At 44.5% G+C, this 24,243-nt stretch overlaps 1 protein-coding gene across 1 annotated transcript; it reads right to left on the bottom strand.

The window, feature by feature from the left end:
- Positions 1–383: 383 nt before the first annotated feature.
- On the bottom strand, positions 384–23,796 carry DLD (dihydrolipoamide dehydrogenase). Its single transcript, XM_075274116.1, has 14 exons — positions 23,674–23,796; positions 19,101–19,179; positions 17,855–17,934; positions 16,607–16,675; positions 16,218–16,287; positions 16,018–16,118; positions 14,155–14,298; positions 13,973–14,074; positions 13,518–13,708; positions 12,032–12,202; positions 11,569–11,758; positions 10,542–10,679; positions 837–926; positions 384–754 (listed from the first exon to the last, which is right to left on the bottom strand). The coding sequence occupies exons 1-14, from the start codon at positions 23,710–23,712 to the stop codon at positions 689–691; spliced, it is 1,530 nt and encodes a 509-aa protein (XP_075130217.1). The 5' UTR covers positions 23,713–23,796; the 3' UTR covers positions 384–688.
- Between the last annotated feature and the right edge of the window lie 447 nt (positions 23,797–24,243).

Below are 24,243 nucleotides of genomic sequence, written 5' to 3'. Positions count from 1 at the left end.
CCCCATAGGTATAACTGAAACAGTAAATACGCAGAAGAAACCTCTGTGAGCTTTCTGTCTAATGCACTGTAGGAAGAACCACGAGGTGTTGCCGCAGCGGGACGCCATGTGGGGCTTTGGCCTAAAGGTTTGCCTTTTTACATCAATTATATCTGACCTATACATTAAATTTATATTTCATATACAAAACTTTCAGTCTATGTATTGAATTATCATCTGAATAGAACAAATATACAGCAACCTTTATGATGAAATCTATGAGGACAGACTAGGTTTAAATTAGTATATGAACTATAATGATAAAGTTTAACCAAAACTAACTGGATTGGAGGGGATGAGATCATTGGTTTCACAAAAAGAACAGAAAATACACAGAGTCAGTATGAAAGTATGAATGTATCTCCATTATACAGATGACAACTAGTTCACAGTTCTTTCAAACATTCAGTTTAAATACATGGCTTCCCCCATAGTGTTTCTGATCAATGCTCTGTTTAAGCCCACAATTACATTAAGTGCATTGTACATGGGTCTTCGTCATGTACATTCCTAATTCCAAACATTACATTAAACATTTGGATCTGACAAGAGTCCGTTGGACTGAGTCTCAAACATTGAAAGATCTAGCTGTCTGTCACTGAACTTATAAGAAACCTATGTACACACAACAGCATCCTCCATTATTCACTTAAAAATTAATGGCTTTCCCAAATGATGCAGCCAGGTTTGCTTCCCTGAAGGCTTCTGATACAGTCTGCAAGAAGAAAACACAAAGTAAGTATCATTTGGGTAAATAAACATAATTGTGTGAGTTATACCACAAAAGAAATACTTACTGGATGGGCATGGCATACTCTGGCTACATCTTCACATGATGCCCCATATTCCATGGCAAGAGCAGCTTCATTGATCATTTCACCGGCACCCTAGAAGCAGAGGGAAATCATAAGAGGTAGTCCAAAAACATTCATAACACAAAGTGGAAGTTTGGAAAGCTTTCAATTATAGTTCTAGGAATCTGTATAGTCATCATTCTGCTCTCTGAAGAGGGCTTACACGAGCCAGCAAGGAATGAATAGTAAACAGGATTCACCTAATGTCTATTAGAAGACGCAATTCATATTTTGTTTCATTGATGTAAGTAACATTAATAAAAAAAAGCCCCAAATGTTGAGAAACTTCCCACTAGTTGTCAATTTATTATGTACCACTTACAACCAATTCATTCTGAAAACCCAGTCTAACTTGCTAGTGAATAATCTTATGGAGGGAGTGGAGGAGTTAATACAAAATCCACATATGCAATATCCTCTTCTGTGTCACCGCTGGCAATATGAGCAGAAGCGCCTCCAGATGTCTTGCCAAAGTATGGATAGAAGTTTGAGAAAGAATGCCAAATTACCCATTCCAATGTCAATTGGAATGGGGCACACAGTTTCCTAATTGAAGTACGCAATACACCTTCCTCCGGAATCCATAGTCCATGGATTACAGAACAATTCCATAACCAAAGCCAATTTGCCTCGATGAGCACCACATTCGAAGAATTTTGTCTGACAGTCCCATTACAAATTGTTGTTTAGGTGAGAAATAGGTTTTACATGGTAATTTAAGTTGCATTTTAGTGTACATTGCAGTTGGGAAGCTGAAAAATTTCCGTCATTCTGCAATGAGCCTGGAGACGTTTTCCTTCACCAAACAGTGGTATTCCCTCAACCATAGTAACACCCCTCACTGCTTCATGTTTCAGTATTCTATAGATCATGCTAATAGAGCAGGTCAGCTCTGTAGAAGGGTCCACTCTTATCCTCTAGGTAATGTTTGATCAGATTAAAGTACAAACATGCTTGAAGATAGGCAAATGGCAGGTCCTGTATAGCCATGCATTTCTGTTGCAATACATCCTATGGTAACAGGTGCGTTACTCTGACAAGTGTGTCTAACATATGTGATCATAACCTTATACCATTGCATAAATGGAAAACCTGCCTTTCCTATCTGGAACACTGGATTATTAACCTATGGCAACCATTGGGAGTATAATATTTATGCCAAGTTTTTCTCTCCCTGTTTCCCTAGCTAGCCTGCTCACTACACCATCAGCAGCCATCTTTAGGCTCCTATTTGTCTCTCACCACACCTTCCCCCCTCACTGACCCCCTTCCCTTTTTCCACATACTCCCACTCCCTGTTTCCTGGAGGAGACTGCCAGCTATTGCCCATGCACATAATGACTGCACAAGCCGGCATCTCTCCCAGCCTTCCCTCTCATATCAGCATTCGAAAAAGCAGTTCTTTGTGGAGCCGGGCATGATGTCACTACCAGAAGCGACATCACGGCTCCACTCCGGAAAGGAAGAGAAGACAGGTAAGTATAGTGTGAGGCTTCCCAGAACTATTGTGCGTGTGTGGGGGAACACCACACATGGAAGAGGAGAAGTGGGGAAGACGTGTCTGCCCAGGTATACAGGAAAAGGTAAGTACAAAAGGGGCTAGCAGCGGGGGCCACACAGTGGCTCAGTGGTTAGCACTGCAGCCTTGCAGCGTTAGGGTCCTGGTGTTCAAATCCTACCAAGGGCAAAAAAACATCTGCAAGGAGTTTGCATGTTCTCCCTGTGTTTGCATGGATTTCCATCCCATATTCCAAAAAGAAATACTGATAGGGAAAAAAAAAAAAAAAGTACATTCCCCCTACGCCCAAACAGCAGCACAAGATGGGTATTCCTGCCCCTGTGTACTGTTAGGACAGGTGGAACTTTTAATAAACTAACTAGTTACCCTCCCATAAAAGGTCCAGGAGACCTCCCCCTCCCTGTGTTTTTTTCTGTCCTGTTACCAGGACAGGTGGAGGGAGAGGTCTCCTCCTCTCCCACACATTTTCTCTTTTTTTGGAGGAAATCTCCCTTTTCTAGCCCCCCCCCCCCCTCCCCCCATCTTGTGCTGCTGCTATCAGAGTCTTACCGGGGGTTTGGGGCTTTCTTTGCCTCCCTGACGGCGCCTCCTGCCTTCTCCGGTCTGGCGCGGCCCCATCTGTGCTACAGCGCGGGGGGGGGGATGGTGAGGCAGCGTATCTGTTCTCGGCGCTGCGGCGCCATTCGTCCGGCTGCCGGGGGGGAACTGTAGATGCGGTTCCTTGTTTCGCCGCGGGCACTATTTGCTGGTGCTCCGCGGACTTCCTCTCTTCCCGCGCATGCGCGGGAATCCGGTTCGCGCATGCGCGGACCGTCGTCCCCGCTCGGCCGGACTTTGGGAGCGCTTGAGCAGCGCTCCCACCCCGCTTTTTGTGCTGGATTTAAAGGGATAGTGTCCCCCTCCACTCCATCCTCCTAGCCATCTTAGGCTAGGAATAAAATGGTGCCCCCAAGCCTGGCTCTAGCCGAGGCGCTGGAAGGGGGTGGAGCTAAGGTTCGCCCCGCCCCCGTTTCTCCCTATTTCTTCCTGGTCTGCCCAGAGTGGGTTGCCTGTCTGCTTAGCTTGCAGGTTCCTACTCTCCCTGGGCAACCAGAAAGTAGAAGAAAATTTCCTGACACCACAGGTGCTGAAATTCCTTTCAAAAGGTGATATATGCCCCCTGGTGGGCCCTCAGGGTAGAGGCTGCAAAGGTAAGGGAAATAATGAGTAATATGTTTTTCCTTAGATGTCATCCTCCTCTTCAGTGGCGGATAACCCTAAAAGGAAGGCTTCCAGTAAGCGTCGCCACCTTGCCTGCGCCAAATGCGAAGTCCCCTTACCTGATGGCTACGCTTACCAATGTTGTCGCGGGTGTCGGGGTCCCCCCTCAGAAGACACTTCTGTCCGTGACATGGTCGGTTGGGTAAGGGAATTCGTCGAGGAGTCGATGAAAGAGATGAAATTCTCTATCTCTCAATTGGCCAAGAGACCACGGCTGGATTCGCCTCCTTCTCTCCCACCGATGGAGGGTCTCCAGATCTTGGACGAGGTATCCTCGGCGGAGGACAACCTGGACCCATCTAAGCCGGTATTCTCGGTGGAGAGGATGCCCAAACTGCTAAGAGTGGTTCGGGCTAAGGAGTTGGAGGAGGCGGCTGAGGAGGCTCCATCTACCTCTCTCAGGGCCTTCAGGGCGGACCCAGACTTGGTAAAAAGGCTGGAGGCTGAATGGCGGTTCCCTGAACGCCCATTCATTGCGTCTAGACGCTTCAGGTCTCTTTTTCCCCTATCCGAGGCACAATCCAGCTCCTGGGGCCCCCCGCCCAAGGTTGACATAGCCGTCTCCAAACTGTCAAAGCGCACGGTGGTACCAGCGGAGGATGGCTCTAACCTCCAAGATGTGATGGATCGCAGGGCGGAGGGGTCCCTGAGGCGTGTATACGCCTCTTCCTCGGCACAGGCCTCAGTGGGCATTGCGGCTAGCGAGGTGGTCGCTAAACTGCGGTCAGACATCTCTAAGCTGGAGAGAGATATTGACTCCGGGGTCCATCGGGACGACTTGCTGTCGGCCATGACAAATATTTCCCTCATGTCTGACTATCTCTCGGAGGCGGCCTTCTACCAGGTCAAGCTGGCCGCAAGATCCATGGCATTGTCCACCGCCGCAAGGCGCCCCCTCTGGCTTAAGCCCTGGAGGGCAGATAATGCCTCCAAGTTTAATTTATGCGCCTTGCCATTCGAGCCCGGCAGGCTATTTGGCAGCGAACTCGACCGGATAATGGAGGGTCTGGCCGATTCAAAGGGTAAGAACCTGCCCCAGTCCACAGGATCCAGGCAACGATCCTTTCGGGGCTACGCCCCCTCCAGAGGCATGTCTAGAGGCCAGTTCCGTAGGCGCCCCTCGGGCCCAAGAGGCGGTCGAGGTTCCTCCCGTGGTGGTGAGAAAAGATCCACCTTCTGACTGTCACGACCCCCTTGCCTGCAGGGCCAAGGTGGGGGGTCGTCTCTCCTTACATTTAACCGCCTGGCACCATCAGATCCAGGATCCTTGGGTTCTCCAACTTATACGGGAAGGCTACAAAATAAACTTCCTTTCCCTTCCTCCAGACAGATGCAGGAGGACCCGCCCTCTTCAGGGCACCAAACAACTTCATCTGCAAAGATCTGTGTTGGAGTATATCGACAAGGCTGCATTGGAACCCGTCCCCCTGAACGAACAAGGGCAAGGCGTCTACTCACCCGTGTTTCTAGTGCCAAAATCGACCGGAGGGTGGCGCATGATTATCGACCTAAGGTATGTAAATCAATTTATCCGCAAGGTCCGGTTCCGGATGGAGACCATAAGGTCGGTTCTCCCTTTTCTGCAGCCAGGAGATCTATTCGTCACCTTGGATTTGAGGGACGCATACCTCCATATTCCTATCTATCCTCCACACAGAAAATATTTACGGATTGCCACATATCTAAACGGAAGATTACATCACTTCCAGTTTACAGCTCTCCCGTTCGGTATAACCTCAGCCCCCCACACCTTTACAAAGGTAGTGGCCCCGGTCATAGCCGCCCTGCGCCTCCAGGGGATATTTATTGTCCCATATCTAGACGATTGGCTAATAAAAGCTCAGTCAAGGGAGCTCCTCGCCACGCAGTTGAGCATCACAGTGGCATTTATAAGCGAACTGGGCTGGCTAGTAAACTGGCAAAAGTCAGTAGTGGTTCCATCTACCCGGATTCAATTCCTAGGGTTCAACCTGGATTCTCTCAGTATGATGATCTCCCTGCCCTCTCCTCGAAAGGAGAAGATTGGTCGAGCGGTTCACTACCTATCCCGAACCAGGGAGGTTACAATCAGGACAGCGATGAAGGTCCTAGGTCTCATGTCCGCGACCATCGAGGCAGTTCCCTGGGCTCTATGGCACATGCGCCCGTTACAACTCGAGATCCTGAGAGTATGGAACCACAGTCCCATGGGACTTCAGAAGCCTATCCAGCTTTCCATCAGTGCCCGTCGATCACTACAATGGTGGTCCCAACTCAAAGACGGGAGGTCCACGGTCCAGACCTCCTGGACCCTGTTGACCACAGATGCCTCCCTAACAGGCTGGGGAGCGCATCTGGGGGAGACCCTAATACGGGGAACATGGAACCCGCAGGAGAGAACTCGCTCCTCCAATTGGCGAGAACTTACGGCAGTTTTTCTGGCACTACGGACTCTGACAGCCTTCCCTTGGAGATGGGGAGTCAGAGTAAGAACAGACAATTCTACAGCCGTCCAATATATCAACAAACAAGGGGGCACCAGGTCCCCCTCCTTGATGCGGGTGACCGATCTGATATTTTCATGGGCGGAGAAGAATTTGTCCCGGCTGTCAGCGGTACATATCAAAGGCCACCTCAACGTCCTGGCAGATCAACTAAGCAGGGGACTAGTGACAACAGCCGAATGGTCCCTGTCCCCGGAAATTTTCCAACAGCTTACCAGGATATGGGGTCTCCCCGAGGTGGATCTGATGGCCACCCAACACAACGCCAAGGTGGGACGGTTTTGCTCCCTGTACCGGGACGGCAATCCCTTGGCGATCGATGCCCTGTCAATACCCTGGAGCTTCAAACTAGTATACGTTTTTCCTCCCATTCCAATGATTCCCAGGGTGTTGGCAAAACTCAGGCAGGACCAGACATCGGCCATTGTCATCATGCCGTTCTGGCCGAAAAGGGCATGGTTTACCCACCTCATGTTAATGAGTCGAGGGACCTACTGGAGGCTTCCGTGTGTCCAAAACCTGGTAACTCTAAACAGTCAGCTCTGCCAGGATCTGGACAGGTTCAACCTCACTGCCTGGAGGTTGACCGCACCGTACGTGGAGACAGAGGATTGTCCCAGGCCGTTTTAAGAACACTGGCCCACTCTAGAGCGGACTCAACCAATCGTAGTTACCAGAGGATCGCCCAAGTATTTAACGATTGGGGAGCCAGGAGGCAGTGCGATACAACATCTATCGAATCAGTCCTGGAGTTTTTACAAGAAGGGTTGGACAAAGGATTGTCCCCAGCCACCTTGAGAGTACATGTCTCGGCGTTATCCGCTCTATTGGGGACTAGACTGTCTCAGAATCCTCTTATAAGGCAATTCCAGAAAGGGGCCTCCAGGCTCCGACCCCCGGTTCGGCCCCCGGCTCCCCAATGGGACTTAGCTGCGGTCCTGCAAGGGCTATGTGGCCCTCCATTTGAACCTTTAGCTGAAGTGGACTTCAAGTACCTCTCTTGGAAGGTGACTTTTTTGTTGGCGATCACATCGGCCAAGCGAGTGGGTGAGCTCCAGGCCTTGGCGGCATCAGAGCCATACAGTCTTTTTTCCAGACAGAGTCCAGCTTAGGTTTGTTCAAGGTTTTCTGCCCAAGGTTCCGTCAGTGGAAAATATAAACCAGACTATAACCTTGCCCACTTTTTTCCCCTCTCCCTCCTCGGAGTGGGAGGAGAGGATGCATAGTCTGGATCTGGTGCGAACATTGCAAGTATACCTGGACCGAACAGGCCCATTCCGTAAGTCAGAAAACCTGCTCATCAATTTTTTTGGTCACAACAGAGGTGTCAAGGCATCCAAACCCACTCTGTCGAGGTGGATCAGAGAAGCCATCTCAGTGGCCTTACAGTCACAAGGGCTGCAGGTTCCGGAATTTTTGCGAGCCCACGCTACCAGGTCGGTGGCTGCATCATGGGCAGAGAGGCAATCCCTCTCAGTAGACCAAATCTGTGCGGCTGCATCTTGGTCTTCCCACTTGACGTTCGCCAGACACTATAGGTTAGACTGGCATGTTTCCAAGGCAAAATCTTTTGGTTATTCTATCCTGACCTCTGCTTGTCAGGATCGCCCTCCCTAGAAGGGGTATTACTTGTTAAGTCCCCATCTTGTGCTGCTGTTTGGGCGTAGGGGGAATGGAAGATTATGTAGATAATCTGTTTTCCCTTAGCCCAAACAGCAGCACAAAGCTCCCTCCCTTTCTTGTTAAAGGATAAATTATTATAGTCGGTATGGTACTTGGAGACTAACACAGGGAGGGGGAGGTCTCCTGGACCTTTTATGGGAGGGTAACTAGTTAGTTTATTAAAAGTTCCACCTGTCCTAACAGTACACAGGGGCAGGAATACCCATCTTGTGCTGCTGTTTGGGCTAAGGGAAAACAGATTATCTACATAATCTTCCATTGTGAGCTCTATGTGGGGCTCACAATCTACATAAAATTAAAAAAAAGTAGTGGGTCAGGATATGGATTATACCAATGACCCTTTAAGTCAGCAGAAAGGTTAAAAGGTAATATATGTAGGTCACATGACCTACATATATTACTGTCTAAATATACTGTTTAATAAACATATATTAGAAACTTAGAGGGGGACATGGGGGAGGTCTTAGTATAAAAATATTGATTTATATTGGACAACCCCTAAAAGTGTGGAATGATATTCACAGGTAAAATCGGTTTACTCCATGTTAAAGTAAAACCTGTATTAGATCCTGTAACCGATTAGCTGGGATTTTAGTGAGGATTTTGTAATACTGGTTACATGAACCATTGGTAGATTTTAGATCCTACAGACCTACCGCGTTATCAGGATTCAACAAAAAAGATACAAGATTCATTACAGCAGATAGACATAGTACCTTCTTTCCATACATGATTAAAGAGCACAGTTAAAGTGTAGGGTATGATTGTCTTGTAGTATTTTATATGATTCTATGCCAAAACCTCCTTATTTAACCTCCTTATTTGTGATGTATAAGTGAAGCGCTTTCCTCTGTGATGGTGTAAGCTTGGGCATTTGAACTTCCCTCAGAAATGCGACAGCATCTCCTTCATCCACTGCTGAGAATACTAAACTCTTGCAAGATTTCTTTCAACGTCACAACTATCCTCTCATTTAGCGTATGGAACTCAAAAGAAAAGCACTAGTATTTGCTAGAGAGTCTAGGTAATCGTTTCCCAATTTCTTGCCCTCCCATAGGTGACAGTTTATGGGCAAGCTGTTCCTCCATTTGGCCCATCATAGTCATTTTTTTGTTTGGATGTATTTATTCTCATCACTGGTAGTAGACAAAGGGAAAAGACGCAGATATACAGCTTATTTCCATATGTGTTGTCCATTATTTGTCCCCTCAGGACTGCCTTTGTCAATGACCAGAAAATTAGAGGTTTGTTACTTTGTTCCAAAATTTTTGACACTTTAAAAGTTAGACCCGGTTCACATCTGTGTTCAGGTTAACGTTCGGTGAGTCTGCATGTGGACCCCCTCAAAACGGAAACCTATACAAATAAAAAAGTCGTTACCTAAACAAACCCGAGGACCCCATAGACCCATGATGGCAAAGCTATAGCACGTGTGCCAGAGATGGCACTCAAGAGGCCTCTCTGTGGGCACCCATCTGTGGAACAGATTATACTGTGTGGGGTCCACTGTGGAGCAAATTGTACTGTATATGGCCCACTGTGGAGCAGATTGTACTTTGTGGGGGCCCTTCACTATTTTTAATCACACAGTATCTGTTTTATAGCAGACAAGTGATATTATTACAGACCGAATGTAATTGTCCACAATTGAGATTCCGCACAGTATTAAGGTTAAATTGCAGTGTTGGCACTTTGCAATCAGTTAGTGGGTTTGGGGTTGCAGTTTGGGCACACCGTCTCTAAAAGTTTTGCCTTTACTGCCATAGACTATACTTGGGTCGTGGTGGTTTCTGCTCGGTTTCCGCACAAAACATGCGGAGAGAAAAGTGGTACTTGCAGGACTCTCTCTATGCATGTTTCATGTGGATACCACACGGACCTCATTATAGTCTATGGGGCCCGTGGGATTCCCAGGTAACCGCTTTTTTTTTTTTTTTTTTTTTTTTTTAATGCGTAGAGGTTTCAGTTCAGGGGGTCTCTAAGTGGACATCCCCAAACGGAAACCCGAACCCAGATGTGAACCGGGCCTTAAAATGCAGACAATTTTTTTTTTTTTTGTAACAACGTATCAGACAAGTCATGCAAATTCAAAGCACGTTGAATTATTACATTCAAAACAATGCACGGACCTATATAAAATATGTGTACTACTTCTTATGCTCAACTGTACAGTTTATGGCTAGGGGTTGGCCACTTTAAAAACAATATTGAAAGACAAATCTTATTGTTTGTATAATAGAGGTCTACAATTTTCCAATATACTTTCTGTATCAATTCAACACAGTTTTCTAGATCTCTGCTTGCTGTCATTCATTATGCTACTTCTAATGGTTGAAATTCGGACCATGGTCATGTGATTTATCGTCTGTGGTAATGTGATGAGCACACACATGGCTCATTACCAGGCAGAAGTCCGATTACCGTGCTGTGACTATAATGACTATACTATACCGTGTTGTGACTATAATGACTATACTATACCGTGTTGTGACTATACTATCATTCTGCTTACATCCACTAGATGTAAGCTGAATGAATGACAGAAAGCAGAAATCTAGAAAACCGTGAGGAATTGATAGAGAAAGTATGCTGGAAAACTGTACAACTTTTTATTATACAAACTAACATTTTCTCTCAATATTAGTCTGAAAGTGGCCAACCCCTTTAAGACCAGCCATAATGAAGTAAGTGAAGGAAACTTACTGATCCAAGAATATGTGCTCCCAGCATTCTGTCAGTTGACTTATGACTCAGAATTTTCACCAAGCCATCTGTGTCTGCATTTGTCTTAGCCCTGCTGTTGGCGGCAAATGGAAACTTCCCAACTTTGTATTCCACACCCTGCAAAGAAAGAAAAAAGAAAAACACCCACTGAGACAATCCTTTTATTAGATGCATCTTTAGAGAAAAAGCTAAAGCATAGCATGTCTTTCTGATTACGTGTATATTAAAGTGAGTCTACTACATCAGGACCCATACATTATTAGCTTAAGGAACTGGCTATAAAGCAAGATTGCACTTTGACACAAGAAAGGTATGTTGACGATGCCACTAAAGGCCCTTACAACAGAATATAAAAGTTATTAAAAGCAAATTTAGTATTAAAAAAAAAAAAGTGTCAAAACTGCTGGCGTCCCTAGAGCAAGATTTAGACAGCAACTGTTCATGCTGAGGGATCACTCTGGAATAAAGGACTTTTTGGGCCCATGATCAGTTTGGATAGTAATGGCACATCAGCAGTTCTAGGCAGCCTTTGGCTTCTGAACTTGCTACTACTAAATCTACTCCATAGTAGGGTTGGTGGTGTATTGCAGCTCTGATGCTATTACTTGAATGGTAGCAGAGATGTAGTAACTCCGACCACACAACTATTCAGTGGACACTCTCCTATATGACATTGATGACCTGCAGATCAGCTGTATGAAATGGCTGCAGCATTCCCTGAGTGCCGCTTCCACTTCACAGGCCATGTGAGACCACACTCATTGCCGACATAGACTGATCACCGCTCTGCTTCTTTTGAGATGAGGGCTGAGATGCACTATGGAGCATACTTGCTGCACAAATATACAGCCCCGTGCTTTGTTAGTCTTCAAACAGCTGATCAGCCAAGGGCCAGGTGTTGGACCCCTGCTGATCTTTAATTAATCACCTATCCTTTTATAAAGCCTGGAAAACCCCTAAAAAACAGTCACATGTTAAAGAGAAGATTGACATTTTTAAAGAATACCTCTTCCTTTAACTGTTCCTCTGATTTTCCAACCCAAGCCACTTCAGGATGAGTATAGATCACAGATGGCACACAGTTGTAGTCAATGTGGACTGCTCCACCAGCCATTCCTTCAACACAGATTATACCTTCATCTTCTGCTTTATGGGCCAACATTGGTCCAGCTACTACATCACCAATTGCATATATACTGTTGAAAATAGAATATAAAAAATTGAAAGGCATTCAGAAGAGTTAGTTCAATATATCATATATTGTTACCTTTCCACAAGAGAAGTTAATACTATGACCTGGCTGAGCTAGTTTCCATAAAGTAACATGCAGCAGAAAAAAAAAAATCTGAATTACATAGATTTCCCAAGTCTCTTCAGCTTTAATGCTGCTGAGAGCTTTGGCACTGCTGTTATTAGAATGCACTTTGCTAGTGGATTACATATTGCCTCCAGTTCTGGATTTTACTTACTTTGGGATTTTTGTCTGGAATCTAGAGTTGATTGGGATTCTCCCTCGATTATCCAGCTCAATTCCAAGCTCTTGCAGACCAAGATTTTGAGTGAAGGGGCGACGGCCAATGCACACAAGCAAGACATCGCATGTTAGAGTCTCTGCTTTGCCACCGGCAGCTGCTTCAACACTGTCAGCGAGTGATAATAAGTAAGCAGTTAATAAACATTTAAATTTTGTCATGCAACATTGATAAAAGGAAATTGCTTTGTCAGAGGAGTATTGTGATATGATCTGATATAGTCTCCCATTGATGCTTCAGTATGTCCAGAGACTATTTGCTCCTTATCCATATTTCAAAGGCCCTCAGCACAGGAAGCAGCCGCCTCAGAACGATTGGGACAGGTCCCATATTTCAGATGCTGCCCGCTGTTCCAGGGTCGGCAGGAAGTTATTTGGACGTGTTCTTAGGACACAGAGAGGGTGATTACAATATTGGAGCAAGGAGCGGCTAATTCAGTGCTCCATAATTCAGCCTTCAGCTGATTAGGTCTGCAGTAGGGAAGTGCAATGAGCGTCAAGGTGCTTTTGTGCATTGTATATCAAGATATTTGTAGGTTGTATTGAGGATAATAATAATAATAATAATAATAATAATAATAATAATAAATACATTTTATTTATTATTTATTTAGTGCCAACATATTCCGCAGCACTGTACAATTTGAGGATATCAGATGTCCCAAGTGGTCACTACTAAAAAACATCCTTGTTAAAAATTGCAGTTTTATCTTTTTATGTAACAAAGTAGAAGATCGCAAACATAGTAAAGCAATGCATGTTTTATTCCAAGCATTTATGCCAATCACAATTTTGGCCTCTAAAGCGCCACAGTGACTTCTAATGACTAAGGGTTAAAGACAAAATGAAATCTGTCCTGTGTATTTTGGTGGGATTATAAACACTTCTAATAAAAGTTCTACTGATGCTGGATCCTGTTTGTTTGCTCACAATAACCTTTGGATGTGGTAAAATTTAAGGTTAAAGGAACCATCCAACAACCTCAGTGTCTCCCCAAGGGGAAAAATGTTACATAGTAACAGTAAAGACACCTGCAACTTCTGTTGTCACATAGCCACTAAAAGTTGTCATGGGCTTTAACCTAAAGAAAAAAAATGGCATTACTGCATGAAGAATTCATTCAAAAAACCAAATGCAGAGATTCCACTTGTCAACAGTTATTTTCTGCCTAGATATTGCTAAGTAGAAATAAAATAGACTGTAGACCTCTAGGAACTTGTTAAATAAAGCTTATAAAGAATAGTCTAATATGCAGCCACCATCCTGGAATCTTTGAACATACCACGGATTCCACAATTTCTCTTTATAAAACTTGCAAAGGCAAGTTGTCCTACAGCAATCTTTTTTTTTCCCCATTTAATGTTTTGTTTTTTACAGCATATTAAGTGATACTTTATCAGGTTATAGGAATAAACCACACTTACGACACATCAATTTTTCCATCTGCTGTCCGAGTTGCACCAGTGACCTTTGTATTCAGCTTAAATTTCAGACCCTGTTTTTGAAGGATCCTCTGAAAATTTTTGGAGATTTCCATGTCAATCCCTATGCCACCAACATGTCCCAAAAATTCAACAGCTGTAACATCTGCTCCTAATCGTTGCCACACAGATCCCTGATAAGAAAAATGAGCAGGAAAATATTTTGAATAAGTTAAATCGAGAAAGATGAATACATTATGAAGCATCACATGATAAAATAATGATTCAAATTACATATGAACAGTACAAAGCTTGGCACCTTCAACAACCATTGCAATGTATGCTAAGCTAAAGAGACCTTCTGCATTTATGTAACTATTATATGAAATGACTAAAGCAATGGTGTTATGGAAGAAAAAAAAATATATGTATAATAAATAATAATTAATTCAACATACCAATTCCACACCGATCACACCACCACCAATGACCACCATCTTCTCAGGCACTTTCTTCAGAGATAATGCACCAGTGGAAGATACTACACTTTCCTCATCAATCTGTAAAGGAACAGTGCCATTTAAATAAACATATACATTTTTTTTAAAAAAATATTATTTGCATGTTAAAATTACAATACCTCAATTCCTGGAAATGGGGTAACCTCGGATCCAGTCGCTATAAGGATGTTCTTTGTGTTGATGACTTGGGTGCTGCCATCTGCTTTTGTTGCAGTTACCTGGTTCTTTCCTGTGATTTTGCCAAAGCCTGGAACATGTGCAACCTGCAAAAAAATACACTGCAGATGAGTTTGTGCATATACACATACACAAATACACACACGGCCATAAATGTTGGTATCCCTGAAATTTCTCCAGAAAAAACAAACACTGAGAAAAGCCAAAAAAAGCTGAAATCATTTGATTCTAAACACCATCAACAAGTTTCTTACACTTCTCAACTAGAACTTTGGACCACTCTCTTGCAGACTGCTCAAGGTCTCTCATATTTGAAGGGTGCCTTCTCCCAACAGCAATTTTAAGATATCTTCACAGGTGTTCAATGGGATTTAGATCTGGACTCACTGTTAGCCACTTGATAACTCTCCTGGGCATTATTTCCATCTACTTCTGGGTGCTTTGTGACGTATGTCTAGGGTCATTGTCCTACTAGAAGAACCATGACCTAGGACGCAAACCCAGCTTTATGACACTGGGCTCCAACATTGCGACCCAAAAACATTTGGTTATCTTCAGATTTCATCATGCCTTGCACACAGTTGAGGGACCAAGATCCATAAGCAGCAAAACAACCCCAAAATATCTCTGAACCTCTGCCATATTTGATACTGTTGGTACTGTGTTCTTTTCTTTGTAGACCTCATTATGTTTTCAGTAAACAGTAGAATGATGTGTTTTACCAAAAAGCTTTATCTTGATCTCCTCTGTCCACAAGAAATTTTTACATAATGATTTTGACCTCCACACAAACACTTTGGCAAACTGCAATCTAGTTTTTTTATGTCTCTGTGTCAGCAGTGGGGTCCTCTTGGGTCTACTGCCATAGCGTTGTGTTTCATTCAAATATGAACGGATAGTTTGCACTGACACTGATGCATCCTGAGCCTGCAGGACAGCTTGAATTTCTTTGGAACCTGACTGGGACTGCTTATCCATTATCCGGACTAGCCTGCATTGAAACCTTTCATCAATTTATCTCTTCTGACCACATCCAGGGAGATTAGCTACAGTGCCACGAGCTGTAAACTATTTTATTAAATTGTGCACAAAGGTACATCAAAATCTCTGGAAATTGACTTGTAACCTTGAGATTGTTGAGATTTTTTCGCAATTTTGGTTCTCAAGTCCTCAGTTCTCTTCTTTTGTTCTCCATGTTTACTATGGCACACACAGTCACACAATGCAAAGATTGAGTCAACTTCTCTCCTTTTTATCTGGTTTCAGGTATGATTTTTATATTGCCCACACCTGTTACTTGCCACAGGTGAGTTTGAACAAGCATCACAAGCTTGAAACAAAATTATTTACCCACACTTACCAAAAGTTACCAACAACTTTACAACTTTGTTGAGCCTACTTTTGGAGTTGTGTGTGAAATTATGTTTAATTTGCCATTTTTTTCTCTGCTTTTTTGTGTTGTTCCAATACACGCAAAGTAAATAAATGTGTATAACAAAACATATGTAACAAGAGTCTGCCTCTGATCAGGTAGTTTCAGCTCAAAATCACAACAGCTTGTCTGCAACCACCCACTCAACAGTAGAGAGCCTATTTACTATATCAAGAACTGAAAATAGTTGATTTGTTTTCTTAGAAAAATTGGGGCTAAGGAAAAAAAATGTCAACTGCACCAGAATCAGTGACTTATTAAAAGAGGAACAGGACTGGAGCTGGTGTTGAAAGCTCCTCTTTAGGATACGATTCTGAATGAGTGTAAAAAAAAAAAAAAAAAAAGTGCAAACATAAAACGATAATAAACAGACCTTATTCTGTTTGAACAGATGAGCAATTCCACCTGTAAGTGACTTTACAGCCCCACTTTTCTGTTCCATCATCTTCTCTAGATTTAAACGGATCCCAGTCACTAGAATGGAAAAACTCATTTAGCACCTTACAGTAGAAAAATTTTAGACATGTTATGTCAAAAAGATTCTAAAGGCTCTTTCTTTTTTCTTTAAGCTACCTTCAATTCCTCGACTTGCAAAATCTTTTCCATGAGCTATATGATACAGATAGGAGTTGTTCAGCAAAGCCTGAAAAAAAACATTATGTTACTCTACATTAAATTTGAAATCATTGAAAATATTCCAGGAAAAGACAAAAAAAAAAAAAAAAAAAAAGAAAGAAATCAAATGCAGAAGACAGACAAACCACATATAAGTAATACAGTACGTTGTTGACTGATACTGGTAAAGTTGATAGTAAGAATGATGACAGAACTTGCATACAGATTCCACTTGCACTGAAGTGATTTTGCTAAATCACTGACCAAAATAGAGCTTGTCGGTGAAGAACAAAAGTGTGAATAAGGCCTTACTTATTACGCACAGCCACAACCGTTCAACCGCATACCTTAGATGGAATGCATCCAACGTTCAGACAGGTTCCACCAAGAGTTTCATTTTTCTCCACACAAACAGTCTACAATAAAAAAAGTTATAGATTTTTTGAATAAATATCATATAAACATAGCTCAATAAACATCAAATGGAACAGGATCACCCGGAATACATTTTATTTATTAGATGCTGTATTAAAAGACCTTCATAAATATAAACCTCATAACATGTTATATCCAGGTTGGTTTTCAGTTTTCAATAGCAAGGGTCAGTGGAGAAGCAAGTTCCAGAGTATGTGGGATGCACAGAAAAAAAAAAATCTTGGAGTTGTGTCACGAACATATGGGGGAAGGAAGAGGACATCTAAGGGTTAGTTCACACGTAAATTACTTGCGGCTTATTTTGGTCCTGAAAAAAACCGCTTCCTAATTAGGAAGCGTTTTTTGGACCTTGCCGGGCTTTTTGGAGCTCTTTTTGGAGCGTTTTTTTGTAAAAACCGCTTCAAAAAACTCCAAGCACGATCCTGAGAATGGGGGGGGGGTGTTTTACCACTGTTTTGAATGCAACCTTGGCAGCACAAACAACCCTTTCCCCAGTGCTACCATTCACTTCAATGGGAGTGCTGGAGATACCTGAAGTACAGTACTCTGCTACCTCCGTCCCCCACACTGCAGTCAATGGAGCTGGGCGCCTATGCATCACTAGGGAAGCAGTGCCTTCACTGCTGCTACATTTATAACATGAGTAAGAGAGAGGGAAAGATCCTGTTTTACAATAAATGTATGTAAAATTATATTAGATGTGAGGGTCTCAAAATATCTAACAAAACAATGCATCAAAAATAATGAAGTTAAAATTCTGTAATGCCAAAATGAAAAAAGCAAACCATTTGCAGTCCATAAAGAGGTTTCCCAGGATAAATTATTTATTTTAAATTAGGCCAAGATAGGTGAAAAAAAAAACAAAAACAATTAAGTCAATCAATGGCCTAAGGAAAGAACCTGAGGAGGTCACAGGAAACGTGCGATGGGGACTTCTGCCAAAAGAACACAACGGAGCCGCAGGACCAGACCCGGCTGGAAGACATTGGAGAACCGGGGACAGGTGAGTATTTTTTTTTTTCCCACCTCTCACGGCCTAATTTTAAAATGAAATTTTTTCCTGGACAACACCTTTAACACCAAACTTGGCTCCGTTCTCAATATGTTAAGTATACTTTAGCATGTACCGTCAAATATGCCACTACAGGACAAACACTCACCTGGAAGCCCAGTTGGGCAGCTTTAATGGCAGCAACATAACCTCCTGGACCAGAGCCAATAACTGTGACATCAGCATCCACTTCAAGAGAAAGAATAACAGTGTATTTGATAAAGATCAGATAAATAACAAAATATTTAATCCCAATGGTCTAGAATGTGACTAGGGACTTTTGAATAGATGTTAGGGAGAATAGGATCAAGCAGCTGCATCCTTTAGGCAAAATTTGGCAGTGGCTTACCCCCTCTCTTTACATTTATATGCATGCTCCGCTAAAGGGTAAGGACTTGTAGAGATGAGCCAACATTATTTGAAACAGCCGTTTCGAATAGCACGCTCTCATAGAAATGAATGGAAGCGGCCGGCAAGCAAACTTTACCGGCCGCTATTCATTTCTATGGGAGCGTGCTATTCGAAACGTCTGTTTCAAATAGCGTTCGCTCATCTCTAGTAAGGAACAATAGCTAAAGAATATTCGGTGTGATGTATATGGCCAGCTTTAGCCACTGTTCATATCTGCATCAACGGTGATCAGAAAACAATGGCATAGGTTATGTTATATCTTTATGAGATAGGAAACTGGTTTATAGGGGTTGTCTGGGAAGTTAAAGAGGTTGTCCAGAAATTACAGATCTATGCCAGGCCACGGGAAGGTGAAAAACGCTCACTTTCCTAGTTCTGTCCTATGAACACTAAGGCCACTGATAGCACCAGGGAACTTGTTCGGGCAGGGAAAGCTGACAAGGGAAAGCAAAGCATCGGGAACAGACGAGTGTTTTTTGTTTTAACCTTCCTCCTCCTAGAAAAGATATGCAGTTCATAGACAACATTGTTAAATTTAACTTCCATGATCTGGCAGTTTTTTCATGGTGGACCAGGGGTTCCGAGTTGGTTCCAAACCCAGGTCATATGATCCGTGCCAGCCTGTTCCCCAAGTCACTCCACTTCCTCCCTCTTCTCCTAAATAAATAAGTAATAACCTGTGCTCTGGAAGCTGGCTGACTATAGTAAAACCAGCCTCCATAGCACAAGTAACTAGTGTTGAAAACAGGAGAGCAGGAGGAGCCGAAGTAAACAACTTAGAACCCTGGGAACAGCACAAAGAAACCACCGGAGGTAAGAAGGTAAATGTAACTCCCCGTCCAACCATCTTAAGACATTTGCAGGTTCTCAATAAACTAATGATCATACTTTTACTTTTGTACCTACACAGTAAGATGACAGACACATAATTTCAGAGAACTTACATGGTTGGTCTGAGTAGGTTCTCAGTGGCACAGCAGATATTCTTTTCAACCCAGGGGTAACATGACTTAAGTGAGTTTTCTAAATACACAAAGACAAAAAATGTCACATACAGTATATATATATATATATATATATATATATATATTTTTTTTTTACTAATTATGGTAAGAGTTCCATATGGAGCATATGTTGGGAGAAATATAATGTACACATGAATGGGTCCTATTACTGTAAAGTGTCAGACTGTTAAACAGGATATCCGGTTTCTAACATTGATGGCCTTTCCTTAGGATAGGTCATCAATATTCGCTCTCTGTGGTCCGACCCCCAGGACCCCAGCAGGTCACTGGAAGCAAGACAGTGCAGTTCGCTGTATTGTCCCATTGAAATTATGAGGCAGTGCTGCAGTACCTACACCTAAGGATAAGCCATTTATGTTAGAAACCTGATAACCCCTTTAAAGCACAAACTCCTTTGACTAGGAGAATGGTATCACCAAGATAACTCATAGAGGGAATGGTACAGTGCAAAATTATGAGAAAAGGATGCTTCAGGATTGTTATATAATGAAGATTATTAGTATTTATTAGAACAGACAGGTTCTCTTTCAGTGCACACAGAAACAAAGATTTTCTACTGACAAGTGATTACTTTATAAAGCTCAGCAAGAAATCCCATTTGAAATATATGAAAGTGATCGGGAGTTCCTCATGTATTACTCAGGGTGCAGAGCTGCTGCAAAGAGCTATCACACACAGGGTAAAATATGGCCATGACAAATAGCTGACGTCCACTTACCACGGACAATTTGCATTATTGCAACACCGATCCCTAAAAGACTTGAGAACCCCCCAGCTAAAGCCATGGGTGAAACGGTATATATCTCCTGCGGTCTGTATTGGTCATACTTTTCACCGCCTTATGCATATATCATTTGTAAGTTGGTCATCCATGGAGTCTTAGGCTAGCTCTGATTAGGATGTGTGGACACGTTAGTGAATATGCAGAATGACGAGTAGTTTATGTGCAGCTTTAGGGCCACATACTTAACCAACAGGGGTTTTCATCTGTGTTGAGAAGATATATTTTTATAAATTTTCTGGGCGCTATTTGATTATTGGTGAAATAATTGTATAATATACCGTATTTTTCGGACTATAAGACGCACTTTTTTTCCCCCAAATTTGGGGGGAAAAGAAGGGTGCGTCTTATAGGCCGAATGTGGCGCCTGGCACCCGCTCTAATAGAGAGGCGGATGTCGGCAAGTGATAGACGCCGGGGCCTGAGACATCGCTGCGCTCCTCTGCCCTGCATGAAGCCAGCAGCGGGAGGAGTGATGCTATTCCGCTCCTCCGTCCCCCCGCCGCTGGCTTCCTGCAGGGCAGAGGAGCGCAGCGATGTCTCAGGCCCGGCACCTGTGCCGGCGTCTATCCCTTGCCTGGCATCCGCCTCTCTAGTACAGCGGATGCCGGGTCAGTATCCGTGGCCCCTTCTCCCCCGGGGCCGGTCCCCACCGGCCCCGTACCTGTAAAGTTGCAGGCCGGCTCCTGCGCGGCGATATCGCAGGAGCCGACCTGTTCGGGTGACAGCCGGGAGCCTAATGAGGCTCCCAGGCCTGTCACTGCTGTATTAGTATTGCGGCTGGTCTCTATGACCAGGGCCGCCGATAGGCCAGTATTACTGGTACTGGCGTCAGGGGCCCGGCCAAATTGAAAACTGGTGGGGGCCCGGTTTTGGCCCGCCACCGTGTGCCGGCCTCCTGGCGCCTGCACCAGTCATTCAGGGTCGGCGTCAGCACAGGGCATAGTCGGGCAAGTGCCGGGGCCCACAGAGCCTCTTGGGGCCCCCGGCACTTGCCCGCCCCAGCACTTGCAGGTCCCGATTTCAGCTGATCGGTGTCCGTCGGACGCCGATGAGCTGAATACTTACGCGATTAAAGCAGGAGCTGTGACAGCTCAGCTCCTTCTTTAAACGCTGCTGTCCGGCTTCGGCGTCTGTAGGCGCGATGTGATGACATCATCACATCGCGCCTAAATTATTTCAGTGGCGTGAGAGCGGAGCGGCGGGTGACACGAAGCGATGGAAGAGGTAAGTGAAGGGGCCCATGAAACAGGGGGGCAAATGAAGGGGAGGGGGGGGGGAACGGCATGGCACTGTGGAAGATGAAGGGGGTGGGGAGAGCATGGCATGACACTGGGATGAAGGGGGGAGAATGGCATGACACTGGGATGAAGGGGGGGGAATGGCATGACACTGGGATGAAGGGGGGGGAATGGCATGACACTGGGATGAAGGGGGGGGAGAATGGCATGACACTGGGATGAAGGGGGGGGAATGGCATGACACTGGGATGAAGGGGGGGGGAATGGCATGACACTGGGATGAAGGGGGGGGGAATGGCATGACACTGGGATGAAGGGGGGGGAATGGCATGACACTGGGATGAAGGGGGGGGGAATGGCATGACACTGGGATGAAGGGGGGGGGAATGGCATGACACTGGGGCAGATGTAGGGGGGAGAATGGCATGACACTGGGATGAAGGAGGGGGGAGAACAGCATGACACTGGGGCAGATGAAGGGGGGGGGGAGAATGGCATGACACTGGGGCAGTTGAAAGGGGGAGAACAGCATGAAACTAGGGACAGAGATGGAGGGGGGACATGAAACTGGGGGCAGAGGAAGGGTGTATATGAAACTGGGGGAGAGATGGGGGGTATATAATTTACAGGTGACTGCAGGAGGATTATACTGTGTGGGAGCACATGAAAAATGAATGGGCGGAGTCAACAGAAAAGTGGGCGGGGCTAAATTTGTCACGGGGGGGGGGGGCAGACACGTAGGCTGTATGGGGCCCCAAAATTCCTGATGGCGGCCCTGTCTATGACCAGCCGTAATACTAATAGACAGAATGTCCCATAGACGGCAATACAGTTGTATTGCCGTCTATGGGACTTGCAATCAAGTGACCGCAGGTTCAAGCCCCCGGGGGGGAATAAAATAGTTAAAAAAAAAAAAAAAAAAAAAGCTTTAAAAATATGAAATAAATAAAAGTTCTAAATCACCTCCTGTCCCTAGAATATATATATAAAAGTAGAAAATCATATATCATAAACCACTGGGGTTTTTTTTCAATACAAGGTGATCTAAGCAATAGATATTCCCCAAAATGGTATAACTAAAAAGTACATCTGGCCCCGCAAAAAAAACCACTCTATGCGTCCCCGTACAACTGCAGGGTCACCTGTCAATGTGGCCTTGCAGCTGTTGCAAAACTACAACACCCATATATTAAATATTTTACAATTTTTTGCTTCAAAATTTTTTTTCCCTATTTTCCTCCTCTAAAACCTCTAAAGGTGCGTCTTATAGTCCGAAAAATACGGTAATAAAAAAAATTATAATAATTTTATTTTGAAGCTGGAATCTGTGACTATTTTCCAACTCAACAGCCCTGAAAATAGAACATTCACAAATATGTGTATAACATACGTCCCATAGACTCTTACGATTTGAAAATGACCATTTCTCATAGTTGTCAGTGACTTGTCCAACAGGCACACTTAAAGAAAAAAAGCCACATAAGGCTAAGGCCACACGTGGTGTCCGGCAGCATAACAGCGCTGCGGGAAAATCGCTCTTGGGGCGTTCCGTTCATGAAGATTAGCTCATTCTCTTCACTGCCTAGCAGCCGCTTCTGTCTTTAATGGGATCCAAATCCTGCGCATGTGCTGTACGAGCAGCCGCTTCAGGTTTGGGCCGAATGTACAGCACATGCTCCGCCGGCAATCTTTAGTATATTCCTACAGCACATGCACAGGATTTGGATCCCAGTGAAGACAGAGGCAATTGCTAGGCAGAGAATAGGATGAGCTAATTTGCCCAGGAGGTGGCATCAACGGTATGACGCTGTGGTGCTCGGAGCACAGGGGGAACGCCCCCCTGAACTTCATTTACATATTTGCCAAAGATGATATATTTCCAAAATGGCTGTGAGGAGGAGAGAAAGAGAGGTTGGACTAGAATAGTCTTTCTAAAGGTTATTCCGTGTGCTTACTTAAAAAACTAGATCCCCAATGAGAGACTCCCTTTAATGATAGACTCCCTTTAACGACACAAATACTGACAGAAAATAAAAAGTTGTCCAAAGTTTTAGTTGCGCTTTAACACACAGAGTAGATGGAAAATCTTAAGTCCCAATAATAAATAAAGACTCAGTGTGTGAATAGTTTCTTCTCAGGTAGCCCTGCTGATGAATAACCCAATATACCCCGATGGCACAGGCTGGGTAGGGCCGGCATGCTGGGGGCACCACACTGGTAGGCTGCCATGACCAGCACATTGAATGGGGGCATGCTATAGTCAGGGATGCCTGCAGGCTGCTTCTCGGTACATGGTCACCTAGTAAGTATACACCATATAGAGCACTGAAGGTCAGGAGAGCGCAGGGTCCGGGCAGCCAGTGCTGGCACTCTAGGCCCAGCTGTCACACACGCTGACAGGAGCCAGAGGCGGCGCTCTCTGCACACCGGGCGATCTGGTCGGCACCTGCTCCTTCTATGCTTTCTTTACCTTGCTTAAGGTGCAATACACGCGGCTCCAACTGTGCATTTTGCTTTGGCAGATGTGACCCACTCGGCTCCCTGTTTGAGCTTCCTAGGATCAAGGACTCCACAAGGTGCGCAGGCGTCAAGGGGAGTGGCAGCCGCTGTGCAGCCTGGGAGTTGTAGTCTCATATTCCACACACTGCTCGTCACGTGATAACTTTTTTGCCTGGTACGTGTAAGGACGCGGGAGCTTCGGTCTGTGTGCTGGGCGGGAGCCTGGCGTCTCTCAGACGGTGTTCTAGTTGGTCTTGTGTCCTGTTTATCGTGCTACTTGCCTAGAGGGGTTACTGACAGGGAGTGCTGTAAAGAGTAGCTCTCCTACACATTATTGTACAAGGCTCTTGATTTAGGGGCAGTTACACGAGGGACATTTTCAGGAATTTCAAGCTGATTTTTTTCACTTGCCTAAATTCTGCTTGTCCGAGTTCCACATCAGAGTGCGCTTCGTATTCTGCACCTGCCAGGTGGTATTTTCTGCCTTCTACTCGCTTCAATAGGAGTTATGAGGCGGAATCTGCCTGAAGGGCATGAACAA

The sequence above is a fragment of the Leptodactylus fuscus genome, chromosome 5 (assembly GCF_031893055.1).
Source record: "Leptodactylus fuscus isolate aLepFus1 chromosome 5, aLepFus1.hap2, whole genome shotgun sequence".
NCBI lineage: Eukaryota > Metazoa > Chordata > Amphibia > Anura > Leptodactylidae > Leptodactylus > Leptodactylus fuscus.
Note: the sequence above shows the minus strand (reverse complement) of the source record. Positions and strands in the feature narration are given on the sequence as shown.